Source organism: Bos indicus x Bos taurus, chromosome 10 (assembly GCF_003369695.1).
Source record: "Bos indicus x Bos taurus breed Angus x Brahman F1 hybrid chromosome 10, Bos_hybrid_MaternalHap_v2.0, whole genome shotgun sequence".
Taxonomy (NCBI): domain Eukaryota; kingdom Metazoa; phylum Chordata; class Mammalia; order Artiodactyla; family Bovidae; genus Bos; species Bos indicus x Bos taurus.
Window position 1 is genome coordinate 18,324,821 of NC_040085.1, and position 16,840 is coordinate 18,341,660.

The 16,840-nt window shown below is 39.0% G+C and overlaps 2 gene segments (V, D, J or C); both read right to left on the reverse strand.

The window, feature by feature from the left end:
- Positions 1–3,932: 3,932 nt before the first annotated feature.
- LOC113899373 lies at positions 3,933–4,454 on the reverse strand. The segment is given in 2 exon segments: positions 3,933–4,186; positions 4,406–4,454. Coding segments are annotated over 2 exon segments (303 nt in total).
- Positions 4,455–15,640: 11,186 nt separating this feature from the next.
- Positions 15,641–16,411, reverse strand: LOC113899489. The segment is given in 2 exon segments: positions 15,641–16,170; positions 16,360–16,411. Coding segments are annotated over 2 exon segments (582 nt in total).
- Between the last annotated feature and the right edge of the window lie 429 nt (positions 16,412–16,840).

The window sequence follows — 16,840 nt, forward strand, 5'->3', positions numbered from 1 at the left end:
ACTAAATATATTCTAAATGTTGGTTATTGATATTTGTATTCTGCTTTTTACCTCTAGTAGGTTATTTTAAAAGAAGTGTTTTAAAACATATGAAAATCAACTCTGTGCTTTTTCTCAGACTCTATGAATAATAATGTTTCTGCGTATGTGGATTTCAAGGTAAAAAGGGTGGAAAATGAGAACCTGTTTATTTTCACTGAGGTAAAATTGAAGTGATCTGTAGGCGTGGGGATCAGATGGGCAGTTTAAGATTATTGCAAATGTTTACTAAAGGAATTGTGAGAAATAGTGTATAAAATATAGTTGATTAAGAATCAATCATTATTATTGTGCACACAGTGGGTATTAGAGAAATTAAATTAGAAGACAGAAAAGAGGAGAGGAGCAACCTGAGTGGGTCGCTTGGAACTTTGCCAAAGCAATATGTTTAACCTAGAATGCCTGTTATAGGCCACAGCTAGATAAAAAAAAGCCTTTTTACCTTCATAGTCTATATTGTCTAGACATACAGGAAGAGATAGGGAAGTTCACTAGAGGTAGGTATAGTTGCACTGCCACTTCAGGGGGCCGTTTAGAGCCAGTGATGCGGCTGTCAGGCAGGTCACTAACTGGCCTCCAGTTCTTCCTGCAGCATCAGTGCTGAATCAGTGACACCAGGACAGATCTGCCTATAATGAGACAGTGTCTCTATTCAGATTTCAACCAGAACTCTGTTCTATAGACACAGGAGCATGGAATATAATGTTACTGATTCCCTATGAAGAGCATTCCTAACATGAGAAGGGTAGTGGAAAACATGGCTATGCAGAAGGGAAGTTGAGATCCATTTGGTGGAAGATCTCCCCTGAGACGTTGGAAGGAATGTGTCAGAGGGTGCTGAGTCTTTACTACAGGGAAATCTGAGATTCAAAGGATCCCAATGTAAGCAAGTTCTAGTGACTATCAGGAAGAAATGTGTCCTTGACAATCACTGCTCCTGGTGCTGAGCCTGTTCAAATGTATACCTCAGTGAGCTGTGAGGTACAGAAGCTCAGAGGAGTGAAATGGAGCTTTTATTAGAGGTGACATTTAAAGTTTCTGCAACATCACCTGGAGGTCAATAACAGGAACAAATCCTTTCTTGAGTATTTCATGGTCTGTTTCCTCCCTGTTCTTACCAGGGTTGAATTTCCTCCCATTGTAATCAGATAAGAGTGTTTTCAGGGTTTCCCATATTAAATTGTTGTTGTTGTTGTTGTTCAGTTGCTAAGTTCTGTCCAACTCTTTGCAACCTCATGGACTGCAGCATGCCAGGTTTCCCTGTCCTTCAGTATCTCCCAGAATATGCTCAAACTCACGTCTCCTGGTAGCTCAACTGGTAAAGAATCCAGCTGCAATGCAGGAGACCCCATATGGATTCCTGGGTCAGGAATATCCACTGGAGAAGAGATAGGTTACCCACTTCAGGATTCTTGGGCTTCCCTGGTGGCGCAGCTGGTAAAGAATCCACCTGCAATGTGGGAGACCTGGGTTCCATCCCTGGGTTGGGAAGATCCCCTGGAGACAGGAAAGACTACTCACTTCAGTATTCTGGTCTGGAGAATTCCATGGACTGTATAGTCCATGGGTTTGCAAAGATTTGGACACAGCTGAGTGACTTTCACTTACGTGTTCATTGAGTCGATGATGCCATCCAACTATATCATCCTCTGTCGCCATCTTCTCCTGCCCTTGATTTTTCCCAGATCAGGATCTTGATTTTTCCCAGATCACGAGGTCATTTGCAGAAATAAGAACAATAATACTAATGAAAATTTGTTTTTCAATTTGATATAATATATTTATGTGTTCAGTTCAGTTCAGTTCAGTCGCTCAGTCGTGTCTGACTCTTTGCGACCCCATGAATCACAGCACGCCAGGCCTCCCTGTCCATCACCAACTCCCGGAGTTCACTGAGACTCACGTCCATCGAGTCAGTGATGCCATCCAGACATCTCATCCTCTGTCGTCCCCTTCTTCTCCTGCCCCCAATCCCTCCCAGCATCAGAGTCTTTTCCAATGAGTCAACTTTTCGCATGAGGTGGACAAAGTACTGGAGTTTCAGCTTTAGCATCATTCCTTCCAAAAAAATCCCAGGGCTGATCTCCTTCAGAATGGACTGGTTGGATCTCCCTTCTCCAATTTGCCTACATGTAGTAACATAAGACATGCTAATATAAGTCAGTGTTATATGTTATTATATCTCAATAGTGAAGATATAGGATTCAGTGGGAGGGTATGTCTTAGGTAGAAAAGGAAATAACATCACCCACAAAGAGATAAATGAGCTTGCTATAATCTTTGCAGGATACGTTTAGAATATTTTGGGTTGAATGAGGAATTACTGCATCATATTAGCAAGAAGTGTGGTGTTAGAGAAGACTCTTGAGAGTACCTTGGATTGAAAAGAGATCAAACCAGTTAATCCTAAAAGAAATTAACCCTGAATATTCATTGGAAGGACTGATACTGAAGCTGAAACTTCAATACTTTGGCTACTTGGTGAGAAAAGCCAACTCATTGGCTCCAAAGACCCTGATGCTGGGAAAGATTGAAGGCAAAAGAAGAAGACAGCAGCAGAGGTTGAGGCGGTTGGATGGTATCACCAACTCAGCAGACATGAATTTGAGCAAACTCCAAAAGATAGTGGGAGATAGAGAATCCTGCAGTCCATTGGATCACAAAGAGTCAGACACAACTTAGTGGCTGAACAGCAACAACAACATTATCAAGAAGCATAGTTTTGCTATGGTCTTTATTCAAAAGCTGTTAAAGAGCACAGATGGATGCCAAGTTCACAAAGAGGATACTGTAGCAGCTTTATACTATCTTAACTAACTGGAAATATCTTTCCCAGAATGTGCTTCCCGTATTTTTCTGGGTTAGGGTTGGCCACAAAAGAAATTTGTGTGACATTTGGAGGGTCGTTTTGATGAAGCAGCCACAGTTTTATGTTTTGGGGCTTGGTGCAGGGCTCCAGGGACTATGGTTACTCACTCATGTTGCTGCTGATCTGATAGCTCATCTTATCATTGATTCACAACCCTTGCACTTCCCACCAAACCTCCTCCTCATCTTCTCTTTGTCTTGGACCAAGTAGGTATGTTAGCATGATGCCAAATGACACCCATTTCTCCTAAGGTCACTCACTACTGTGGAACTGAAAGAGGTGAGACATAGACAAGTTTTAGTGTGTCTATGTGGGTTCCATTACCCTCATGGTTCTACTATGTCCTTATGAGTCACAGTTTGTCTATGCTTCAGTCTCTCCCTAACTTTGCTGTAGCTGATTAACAATGAATTCAGTCTCAACACCAGATACGAAGATAACAGCTTTGTATACACTCTTCCACCAGATGTAGCAATTGCCTGAGTTCTAATCTTCATCACTAATTTCTTATTTGATACCACTGGAGATCTGCTTCTCTGATTGTACCTTAAGTGACACAAGTCTAAGAAGAAAGGACTAAGGAAATAATTTTCATGATGATTCCAGATAACTAGACCCAGGTTTGGGATGTGAGTGTAGTTTAGTGAAATTGTCACTTTACATTATTATAGAAAAAGTTTACAACTTAAGCCAAGGTTACACATGCTCTGCATGATTGACTTAAAGTCAAGAATTCAAGAGGAGAATATTAGTAGAAAGTCATTCAGGACACCTGCTTCCAAATTACATAGAAGAAGCTTTTATTTAGAATCAAATCTTCTGATCCAGATCACAGATTAAGGAACCACAGGACTACTATTTCTTGTCTGGGGTCTGCAGCTGTACATTTCAACCTTGGTCCTGCAGCAGGAAGGGTCTCTCTTATTAACCTCTGGGGGTTTTGTTCAGCTTTTCCTATTACTTCAAGCACTGTGCATTCCCAGAGAGCACAGAAGTATTTTCCAGAATGTTCCAGCTTTAAGGATTAAATGGTGAGGTTGATGAACTTATGTGCTTTCTGAAAGTTTACAGAATAGTGGCCATCCCTTTCATTCCCGTCTTCTGAATACTGATGAGTGAGGTAAGTCATCTCTCCACTGGGAAGCTGCTTGTACCAAAATATCCAGTAGGTGTACACATTCCAACTTGTTTCATATCGACAGTTCAGGATGACTATGTTCCACACTTGACTGGTTATGTCTGGCTGATAAAGAGTAACTTTCTGGGCCACACCAGATCCTGTGGGAAAAAAGAAGAAAACAGAGCTGAAATAGTGAACAAAATAATGTAGAAAGTCAACTAATTTTGGACTCAAATATTTACAAACCATACTGAAATCATAAGATGCTTGCTTTTCCCCAATCCTCCTTTCCTCCCCAAGTCCCTGTGAAGCACCACGTACCTGTGTGCAGGCCTTTAACCCTGAACACTCTCAGCCATGTTTGGAAGCATCCCTACCAGAGAAGGTGAAGGCCAGGAACACCCAGAGCGGACTGGAGAGATGCATGAGGCATGGATTCGCCTACACAAATGTGCTAAGTTCTGCCTCAAGCTGAGAGTTCAGTGTCTTTGAGTACCTGGCAGCACATGTACATAGTAACTGGATCCTGTGTGACTCATCTCAAACAGGAAGTAGGGTGTCATGTTCATCGACCACATGGTCTGTGTACAGATAAAGACTGACTCACCACACACCTTTACTTTGTCTACTTTTCTTTCCCTGGTCATTAAGTTCGGCAGATCCTAAAAAGGGGCGTGAAGAAAGCCATTAATATTAAAGGTTTGAAGTGAAAGAAACTGAAGATTAAACAAGTTGATATACATTATTTATTTATTTATTTTAAAAGGAGGCTAATTACTTTACAATATTGTAGTGGTTTTTGCCATACATTGACATGAATCAGCCATATGTGTACATGTGTTCCCCATCCTGAATTCCCCTTCCACCTCCCTCCCCATCCCATCCCTCAGTGTCATCCCAGTGCACCAGCCCTGAGCATCCTGTCTCATGTGTCAAACCTGGACTGGCAATCTCTTTCACATATGATAATATACATGTTTCAATGCTATTTTCTCAAATCATCCCACCCTCACCTTCTCCCACAGAGTCCAAAAGATTGTTCTATACATCTGTGTTTCTTTTTTTTTTTTTTTTTTTTGCTGTCCCACATATAGGGTCATCATTACCATTTTTCTAAATTCCATATATATGTGTTAATATACTGTATTGGATTGGAGAAGAAAATGGCAACGCACTCCAGTGTTCTTGCCTGGAGAATCCCAGAGACGGGGGAGCCTGGTGGGCTACTGTCTATGGGGTTGCACAGAGTCGGACACAACTGAAGCAACTTAGCAGCAGCAGCATACTGTATTGGTGTTTTTCCTTCTGGCTTACTTCACTCTGTATAATAGGCTCCAGTTTCATCCACCTCATTAGAACTGATTCAAATGCATTCTTTTTAGTGGCTGAATAATGTTCCATTGTGTATACATACCACAGCTTTCTTATCTATTCATCTGCCGATGGATATCTAGGTTGCTTCCATGTCCTGGCTATTGTAAACAGTGCTGCAATGAACATTGGGGTGCATGTGTCTCTTTCAATTCTGGTTTCCTCAGTGTGTATGTCCAGCAGTGGGATTGCTGGGTCATATGGCAGTTCTCTTTCCAGTTTTTTAAGGAATCTTCACACTGTTCTTCATATTGGCTGTACTAGTTTGCATTCCCACCAACAGTGTAAGAGGGTTCCCTTTTCTCCACACCCTCTCCAGCATTTATTGTTTGTAGACTTTTGGATAGCAGCCATTCTGACCACCGTGAGATGGTACCTCATTGTGGTTTTGATTTGCATTTATCTGATAATGAGTGATATTGAGCATCTTTTCGTGTGTTTGTTAGCCATCTGTATGTCTTCCTTGGAGAAATATCTGTTTAGTTCTTTGGCCCATTTTTTGATTGGGTCATTTATTTTTCTGAAATTGAGCTGCAGGAGCTGCTTGTATATTTTTGAGATTAATTCTTTGTCAGTTGCTTCATTTGCTATTATTTTCTCCCATTCTGAAGGCTGTCTTTTCACCTTGCTTATAGTTTCCTTTGTTGTGCAGAAGCTTTTAATTTTAATTAGGTCCCATTTGTTTATTTTTGCCTGTATTTCCATTACTCTGGGAGATGGGTCATAGAGGATCCTGCTGTGGTTTATGTCAGAGAGTGTTTTGCCTATGTTTTCCTCTAGGAGTTTTAAAGTTTCTGGTCTTACATTTAAATCTTTAACCATTTTGAGTTTTTTTGTGTGTGTATGGTGTTCGAAAGTGTTCTAGTTTCTTTCTTTTACAAGTGATTGACCAGTTTTCCCAGCAGCACTTGTTGAAGATTGTCTTTTCTCCATTGTATATTCTTGCCTCCTTTGTCAAAGATAAGGTGTCTATAGGTGTGTGGATTTATCTCTGGGCTTTCTATTTTGTTCCATTGATCTATATTTCTGTCTTTGTGCCAGTACCATACTGTCTTGATGACTGTAGCTTTGTAGTAAAGCCTGAAGTCAGGCAGGTTGATTCCTCCAGTTCCATTTTTCTTTCTCAAGAGTGCTTTGGCTATTCGAGGTAGTATTTCCATACAAATTGTGAAATTATTTGTTCTAGTTCTCTGAAAAATACCATTGGTATCTTGATGGGGATTGCATTGAATCTATAGATTGCTTTGGGTAGTATACTCATTTCACTATATTGATTCTTCCAATCCATGAACACGGTATATTTCTCCATCTATTTGAGTCATCTTTGATTTCTTTCATCAGTGGTTTATAGTTTTCTATACATAGGTCTTTTGTTTCTTTGCTGCTGCTGCTGTTAAGTCACTTCAGAAGTGTCTGACTCTGTGCGACCCCCACAGATGACAGCACATCAGGCTCTCCTGTCCCTGGGATCCTCCAGGCAAGATCATTGGAGTGGGTTGCCATTCCCTTCTCCAATGCATGAAAGTGAAAAGTGAAAGTGAAGTCACTCAGTCGTGTCTGACTCTTAGCGACCCCATGGACTGCAGCCTATCAGGCTCCTCCATCCATGGGATTTTCCAGGCAAGAGTACTGGAGAGGGTTGCTATTTCCTTCTCTCTTTGTTTCTGTAGGTAGATTTATTCCTAAGTATGTTATTCTCTTCATTGCAATGGTGAATGGAATTATTTCCTTAATTTCTCTTTCTGTTTCCTCATTGTTAGTGTATAGGAATGCAAGAGATTTCTGTGTGTTAATTTTATATCCTGCAACTTTATTCATTGATTAGCCCTAGTAATTTTCTGGTGGAGTCTTTAGGGTTTTCTATGTAGAGGATCATGTCATCTGTAAACAGTAAGAGTTTCACTTCTTCTTTTCCAATCTGGATTCCTTTTATTTATTTTTCTGCTCTGATTGCTGTGGCTAAAACTTCCAAAACTATGTTGAATAGTGGTGGTGAGAGTGGGCACCCTGTCTTGTTCCTGATTTTAGGGGTAATACTTTCAATTTTTCACCATTGAATATAATGTTTGCTGTGGGTTTGTCATATATGGGTTTTATTATGGTGAGGTATGTTCCCTCTATTTCTGCTTTCTGGAGGGCTTTTATCATAAATGGATGTTGAATTTTGTCAAAGGCTTTTTCTTCATCCATTGAGATAATCAGGTGATTTTTATCTTTCAATTTGCTAATGTGGTGTATTGCATTGATTGATTTGTGGATATTAAAGAATCCTTGCATCCCTGGGATAAAGCCCACTTGGTCATGGTGTAGGATCTTTTTAATATGTTGTTGGATTCTGTTCACTAGAATTTTCTTTTTTTTTTTCAATATGAAAAACATGTCTATAAATTTATTCATGACTATTAGGCACTGTGGGATTCTAGTAAGAGGGGGTACATCACCATATTATAATGATAAACTAAAAATGTCTATATACATTATTTTTTAAATTTTATTTTATTTTTAAACTTTACATAATTGTATTAGTTTTGCCAAATATCAAAATGAATCCACCACAGGTATACATGTGTTCCCCATCCTGAACCCACCTCCCTCCTCCCTCCCCATACCATCCCTCTGGGTCGTCCCAGTGCTCTAGCCCCAAGCATCCAGCATCGTGCATTGAACCTGGACTGGCATCTCGTTTAATACATGATATTTTACATGTTTCAATGCCATTCTCCCAAATCTTCCCACCCTCTCCCTCTCCCACAGAGTCCATAGAATTTTCTTAAGGATTTTTGCATCTATGTTCATCAGTGATATAGGCCTGTGGTTTTATTTTTTTCTGGCATCTTTGTCTGGTTTTGGTATTAGGGTGATGGTGGCCTTATAGAATGAGTTTGGAAGTTTACCTTCCTCTGCAAATTTCTGGAAGAGTTTGAGTAGGATAGGTGTTAGCTCTTCTTTAAATTTTTAGTAGAATTCAGCTGTGAAGCCAAAGTTTACATACACTGATTCAGTAAAATAATTTTGTCATCCTCTTTAAGGTATAATTTAGTATAGCCTAAGAAATATCCTTGTAATCTACTGATTTGTTATTCATTTAGCCTATACTTACTTTTCTCTATCCAGAATCTAGTGACTATTTTAAAACATTCACAGATCTTAGGACTTCCGGGTGAATAGCAATCTTATACAAAATAATTAATGTACCTCTGTCTTTTTTTACTGTGTTCCAGGGCTCCACTTAGATTTTTCAATAAATAAAATCACTTCAACATAAAATGACTTTAAAAAATCAGCCCATCTGAATTTCAGAGTCTATTCAGTGTATATTTAAATGAAATTATAAATGGGATAAAATATTATTCTTTTTAAATTTTATATTGAGTCTTATGTATTAAAATTTGAGGGCAATCAGGCTATTCAATCCTGTTACCTCTAAATGTAGAATTGTACTTATTAGATCATCTGTCCTAGAGTCATTCTCATGTCACATTTTCTGTCTCCTTGGCCCAGAGTGTTCAGTCTCACTTGTCAGTTGCTCATTATTATTTCTCATTATAAAATGAAGTTAAACATGCCAGATCTTTCTCTGGTGTAATGCTATAATGCACTCCTATAAATTTAATATTTACAGACTGCAGACACTTAGTACCTGTCAACACCAGAGAAGTCAGTGACTGAAGTTCTCTGCACTGTTTCATATTCATGTGGAATGTAGCTGTCAATCTTCCATTTGCTTTCATTGCTGTAATAGATGAATTAATATAAAAGGACCAAAGGCAAATAGATAAGTAGAAAAGAAAATACAGACAAGGTCTAAAATAGTGCCAGTTCATGGAATTTAAGATCAAAATAACTCATGAATGACTGAAGCAAGGAGGATAGTTTGTATGTATCTGAGACAACTAATCTTCAGTCTCATTTCACTTCTGAGAGCTGACAGGCAATGAATGCCCGGGCTTGAAATTATTTGTAATTAAGCAGAGGAGATCATGAATGACCACAGCAGCTTGCAAAGCAGCATGATATTATAAAATATAGATATATACAAATATAACAGTTACATATATCAAGAAGTTGATATTGATAAAATTTTATAAAAATACCATAACCTTATCATCAGTTTTTATATGCATTCTTTGGTTTTGATGCATTTGTCCATGAAATTTTATCACATGTATTGGTTCTTGTACGACCACTAAAATCATGACACGAAATTGTTTTGTCTCTTAAAGAAATCCCCTGTGCATACTCTCCACATCCCTGCAGCTCTTTCTAACCCCGACTACTGATCTCTTTTTCATCTCTAATTTTGTTCTTTGAGAATGTTGTATAAGTAGAATCACAGTATGTATACAATCATAATAATCCAATAAGTGTAATCATACACCATGTAGCCTCTGAGATTGACTATTTCTTCATTCAGCATAACATCCTGAGAGCCATCTAGGCTATTGTTTTTAGTTGCTAAGTCATGTCCCACTCTTTTGCAACCTCACTAACTGTAGACTTCCAGGTTCCTCTGTCCTTGGAATTTTCCAGGGAAGAATACTGGAGTGGGTTGCCATTTCCTTCTCCAGGGTATCTTCCCCACCCAGGGATCAAATCCCCGTCTCCTGCATTGCAGGCAGATTCTTATCACTGAGCCACTTCGGCAGCCCCATCTAAGCTATTGCATGTATCAACAGTCTGTTTCTTTTAAGCACTACAGACTGTCACCCACTTATGATGTCTTGACTTTGGATTTTTGACTTTACAGTGGTAAGAAAGTGATGCACATTCAGTAGAAACCACACTTTGAATTTTTAAATTTGATCTTTTCCCATGCTAGCAACATTTGCTATATATTCTTTGGTGATCTGGGCAGCAGCAATAAGCTGAGCTCCTGGCCAGCCCTGAGATCATGAGGGTAAAAAACTGACACACTTACCTTCATTCTGTAATCATACAACTATTCTATTTTCCACTTTCAGTACAGTACTCAATAAATTACATGAGATTTTCAACATTTTAGTATAAAATAGACTTTGCATTAGATGATTTCTCTCACCTAAAGAAAAGTAAGTAAGCTAAAGTAAGTGTTGACCACATTTAATGTAGGCTGGGTTAGGTATATTAAATGCATTTTTGTTATTTTCAACTGAAAATGGTTTATTGATACACAACTCTATTACAAATTGAAAAAATCTATAAGTAATATGTCATTGTACAGATGTATTACAGTGGATTTATTTATCTATTCACCCAATGAAGAATACTTGACTGGTTTCCAGGTTTTGGTCATCACAAACATAGCTGCTATGAATATTCATGTACAGACTTTTATGTAAATATAAGTTTTTCATTTCTCAAGCATAAATACTCAGGATTGTGATTGCAGAGTTGTAAGGTAAGTGAATATTTAAGTTTATGTGGAACTGATGAACTTTTTTCCAGAATGACTGGACCATTCACACACCAGCAATATGAGTGCTCCAATTTCTCTGCATCTTTGCCAGAACTCGATATTGTCAATAATTTTAATTTTAGTCTTTATGGTAGATGTGAAGTAGTATCCCTTTGTGCCTTAATTTGCATTTTCCTAATGACTAAAAATGTCGACCACCTTTTTTCTCTTTATTTTTTTAAATTATGAAAGTATATATTAGACTTAGAAAACAGCACAAAATACAGTTCCACTATATATTGCAACTATTTTTTTAAGTAAATAAATTAAATTTTTTGTTTGGAGTTTCAAGAGAAAACTCTCAAAAATTAATAGAATGAATATACAGAAAAGTAGGAGGGTACAGTAGACCTGAAAAGCACTATGAATCAACATAATTAAGACTTATGCAATTTTCACACAATCAGTTAAGTTCAGATCAGTTACTCAGTCGTGTCCGACTCTTTGCGACCCCGTGAATCGCAGCATGCCAGACCTCCCTGTCCATCACCAACTCCCGGAGTTCACCCAGACTCACGTCCATCGAGTCAGTGATGCCATCAAGCCATCTCATCCTCTGTCGTCCCCTTCTCCTCCTGCCCCCAATCCCTCCCAGCATCCCAGTCTTTTCCAATGAGTCAACTCTTCGCATGAGGTGGCCAAAGTACTGGAGCTTCAGCTTCAGCATCATTCCTTCCAAAGAAATCCCAGGGCTGATCTCCTTCAGAATGGACTGGTTGGATCTCCTTGCAGTCCAAGGGACTCTCAAGAGTCTTCTCCAACACCACAGTTCAAAGGCATCAATTCTTCGGCGCTCAGCCTTCTTCACAGTCCAACTCTCACATCCATACATGACCACAGGAAAACCCATAGTCTTGACTAGACAAACCTTTGTTGGCAAAGTAATGTCTCTGCTTTTGAATATGCTATCTAGGTTGGTCATAATTTTCCTTCCAAGGAGTAAGGGTCTTTTAATTTCATGGCTGCAGTCACCATCTGCAGTGATTTTGGAACCGCAAAAAATAAAGTCTGACACTGTGTCTACTGTTTCCCCATCTATTTCCCATGAAGTGATGGGACCAGAGGCCATGATCTTCGTTTTCTGAATATTGAGCTTTAAGCAGGATGCAAATTCTATTCAAGGTCCCATAGACTATAAACTAGGAGACATTGGTACACATCCAGGGACATAAAACAAGGTGTAAATTTTCATTGTCTAAAGATATTAAAATCCTACAGTCTGTTTTCTAATCACCGTGGATTTATGTTAGAAATCGCTATCAAAAGATATTTGAAAATAACCCACATATTTTCCAGTGCAATGTGACATTTATAAGAGAGATATTTGATTTAGACTGACCATCTTTTTATATGCTTATTTCCTTACCACATAGCTCTCTGGTGAAGTGTCTGTGTAATTCTATCCTCCAGTTTTCAACTGGATTGTTTTCTTCCTGCTGTCTAGAGAGTTCATTGTATTCTGAACACAATCTTTTGATGAAAATGTATTTCCTGTCATTTCTGTGGTTTATCCTTTTCCTTCTCTTAACAGTGTCCTTCACAGAGCAAACAGTGTCATTCACAGAGCAAATTTTTAATTTTGATGAAATCTAAGTTTGTTTATGGATCGTGCTTTTGGTGTTATGTCAAAATTCTTTTTGTCTAACCCTAGGTCATGAAGATATTCTCTTATGTTTTTCCTAAAAGAGTTGGTAATTTTACATCTTACACTTGGATGTATGGGTTCATTTTGAGGCTGTACCCAAATTTTTGTATAAGGTGTGATATTTGACAATGTTTTAATTATTTCCCAAGAATATCCAATTGTCCCAACATCATTTGCTCATAAGACTGTGTTACCCCCTTGAACTGTCTTTGCACTTTGTCAAGAAAATAAACCTTCCCTTCTTGTGTAAATCTACTTCTATACACTTACTCAGTGACATAAACTTGTTAATTATATTCTTTTATCACCCTTTTAACATTATATAACTTGTAGAATAATTTTCTTTTTAGTTACTTATATTTATAATTTGTGTTTTTTTCTTTTTTCCCTTGATAATTCTACCTAGAAATATTCAATCTTATTGACCATTTTAACAAAATTAACTTTATATTTCATGGCTATCCCTACAGCTTTCTTTGTATTTCATCAATCCAACATTTTATTATTTACTTCTTTCAGTTTATGTTGGGTTTAATTCGCTTTTCTATCGTCTTTCACTGAAAGCCTAGATGATAGTTTTTCAACATTTTTTCCTTAGTTAAATAAGCATTTAAATAGATAAATTTCCTTTTATATATTATTTAGCTGCATTTCATACATATTTATATAATGTACTCTCACAATATTTACTTTCAAAATATTTTCTAAAGTCATAGTAATTGTTTCTTTAACCTATGGTTATTTTTAAGTTAGTGCATATATTCCAAATATTTGAGAGTTTCTACAGACATTTCTTTGTACTAGATATTCTGTATCATCTCCATTTTGAAGAATAAATTCTATATAATTTCAGTTTTCTTAAATATATTAAGATTTTTATGACCAAACAGATTGTGTGTGTGTGCATGTGTATTTCATCTACACAGCAGGGTGTGGCTGCAGCTCAGCTGCAGGTGCCTGGGGAGCACCCGGCACTTGCTGCACAGATGTAGGTGGCTGAGTCTCTAGGCTGGGAAGTTGCGATGTGCAATGAGAGCTGTTTGTCACTCTTATTGAGGGAAACTGTGAAACTTCCATCTTCCATTTCATTCATAACTGAACATATGGCTATCAAGAATGCAGGTCCTTTACCAGGATATTGCCAGTGCCACAGGAAATAGTCAAATCCAGCCTTCTCATAACTACAGTTCAGAAAGGAAACCTCTCATTCCTGGATTGTCAAAGATTGAAGGCTCTGTTTCACTTGCTCTTGATCACTTTTTTCCTTCTGTTGTCCACTCACCCCTACTTAAAGAGATCAAAAAGTCATTAGTTCCACAGACATCTATTTCTTTCTTAGAGTTTCTATCTGCATGAGCTTGTTTGTAATCCAGTTTTCTCAGTCCACCTAATTGATGAGATATCCTAGGTTTTCTCCTCCACAACTCACAGCCTAGTTGAAGCCACAGAAGCGAAAATGATGCTCCCAAATAGCAAATGAAGCAACTGACAAACAACTAATCTCAAAAACATACAAGCAACTCCTCCAGCTCAACTCCAGAAAAATAAATGACCCAATCAAAAAATGGGCCAAAGAACTAGACATTTCTCCAAAGAAGACATACAGATGGCTAACAAACACATGAAAAGATGCTCAACATCACTCATTATCAGAGAAATGCAAATCAAGACCACTATGAGGTACCATTTCACACCAGTCAGAATGGCTGCAATCAAAAAGTCTACAAATAATAAATGTTGGAGAGGATGTGGAGGAAAGGGAACCCTCTTACACTGTTGGTGGGAATGCAAACTAATACAGCCACTATGGAGAACAGTGTGGAGATTCCTTAAAAAACTGGAAATAGAACTGCCTTATGATCCAGCAATCCCACTGCTGGGCATACACACTGAGGAAACCAGAAGGGAAAGAGACATGTGTACCCCAGTGTTCATTGCAGCACTGTTTATAATAGCCAGGACATGGAAGCAACCTAGATATCCATCAGCAGATGAATGGATAAGAAAGCAGTGGTACATATACACAATGGAGTATTACTCAGCCATTAAAAAGAATACATTTGAATCAGTTCTAATGAGGTGGATGAAACTGGAGCCTATTATACAGAGTGAAGTAAGCCAGAAGGAAAAACACCAATACAGTATACTAACGCATATATATGGAATTTAGAAAGATGATAACAATAACCCTGTGTACAAGACAGCAAAAGTGGCGCTGATGTATGGAACAGTCTTATGGACTCTGTGGGAGAGGGAGAGGGTGGGAAGATTTGGGAGAATGGCATTGAAACATGTAAAATATCATGTATGAAATGAGATGCCAGTCCAGGTTCAATGCACGATACTGGATGCTTGGGGCTAGTGCACTGGGACGACCCAGAGGGATGGTATGGGGAGGGAGGAGGGAGGAGGGTTCAGGATGGGGAGCACATGTATACCTGTGATGGATTCATTTTGATATTTGGCAAAACTAATACAATTATGTAAAGTTGAAAAATAAAATAAAATTTAAAAAAAAAAAGAAAAGAAAATGATGCTCCCAGTATCTTGTCCAATGTTTCTGGTGCCAGTGCTCAGTGGCAACTCAAGTTCCTCTTCTGCTCTTCTCAGCCAGCTAGAACTCTAAGTTCATATCTGCTTTAATTCTTTCAGTAGGCCCCACCCTCTCACAAACTGGATAATATCGTTGTTTTTTTTTTTTTCAGCTCCAGAATTTTTTTTTTGTTGTTGTTGTTGTTGTAATTTTTTTTAATTTTATTTTATTTTTAAACCTTTAGTTTTGCCAAATATCAAAATGAATCCTCCACAGGTATACATGTGTTCCCCATCCTGAACCCTCCAAACTGGATAATATCTTTATTGGAGTGATTTCATTTAATTCCTTTCACTTTTTAACATTTTTGAGTTCACCATGTGTACTTAGTCACTCAGTCAGTCCCACTCTTTGAGACCCCATGGATTGGAGCCCGCCAGGCTCCTCCATCCATGAGATTTCCCAATGTTTCCCAAGAATACTGGAATGGGTTACCATGTCTTCCTCCAGAAGATGTTGCCAACCCCGGGATCAAACCCATGTCTTCTGCATCTCCAATTTGGTTGGCAAATTCTTTACCACTGGGAAGCTGTGGTTAAATACTTATTTTAATTCTATCCTCTTATCAACTACTCTGCTAGTTCCCAGTTAGAAGTTTCTAGTGCAGAAGCAGATATATGTTGAGAAGGAAAGATAAAGACCAAAGTGCATAATCTGTAGGGCCAAAAGGTGTCTGTGATTAAAACTGTACTGATGTAGGTGAGTAACATTAAGCACTGCAGATGCCCTGTGGTCGCCTCACAGCGTGACTGTGGCTGGAGGAGGGGCTGAGCCCCACGGAGGGTTTGTGTAGAGGCTGCAGGTGCCTGGGGAGCACTGTGCTGCACAGCACAGAAGTAAGTGCCTGAGTCTGTGGTCTGTGAAGAGGAAATGTGCAGTGAGCTGCGGCCTTCTTTAGGAACTGTCGTGGCATTTAATCTTCCATCCTTCTTTGTCCCTGAAGGAATGTAAAACAGGTGGATGATGCAGCCCCCAGGGTTCTGAAGATACCAACTCACACTCTGTGGGAAAGTGGAAAAATTACACTGAAGCGTGTAGCTGGCTCCCTCCTGGAGACTCAGGGCTGGGGGACTCTGCTCCATATCCACCCCTTGCACACCTGATGAGGAAAGAGAAACAGTCACTAGTGAGGGTCACTGTAACTCCTACTAAACCCTGAAAATGCCCTCATCCCCACAGATGATGAGAAGGATAAAAAGCCTGCAGGACTTGTCAGCTCCTCTCCCTCCCTCAACAATAGAGCAGTTCCTCATTCCTTCAGATCCCCTGTGGGGCAGACCCAACTCACAGCAAACCTGGGCAAACAAAAGCCCCAGCACAGTGCCTGCTAGCCTCTTCATGATGCTTCCTCTTCTTGTTGGGACATTTTCACTGTAAGACACTTAACAGAACCCCGAGGGAGTGAGTGTCGTAAGTCGTTCCTGCTCCTGCAGCCAATCAGCTCACCCAACAAATCCTGCTCAGGTGACACTGACAGGATGCCCCACCCTCCCACTCACTGCAGCCAACTCAGAATGTGCTGGCAGGGGTAGAGTGAGAGAAGGAAATAGAAAGATCATTATTTTATGATTTGAGGGACATTTTCTGAGAACATTTAGGAGAAGGCAGACCCTGATTAGGAATTTGGGAGAATTTTAGGAAAAAGAAAGCAAAAATTAATTATATAGCCCCATCTTTCTCTCACATGGCATGGATGCAGTAGTTCTTCCTTAATGAAATACTGTTTCCCAGAAGTGCTGAGGATGCAGCTTTTGCTTCTCTTATGCACT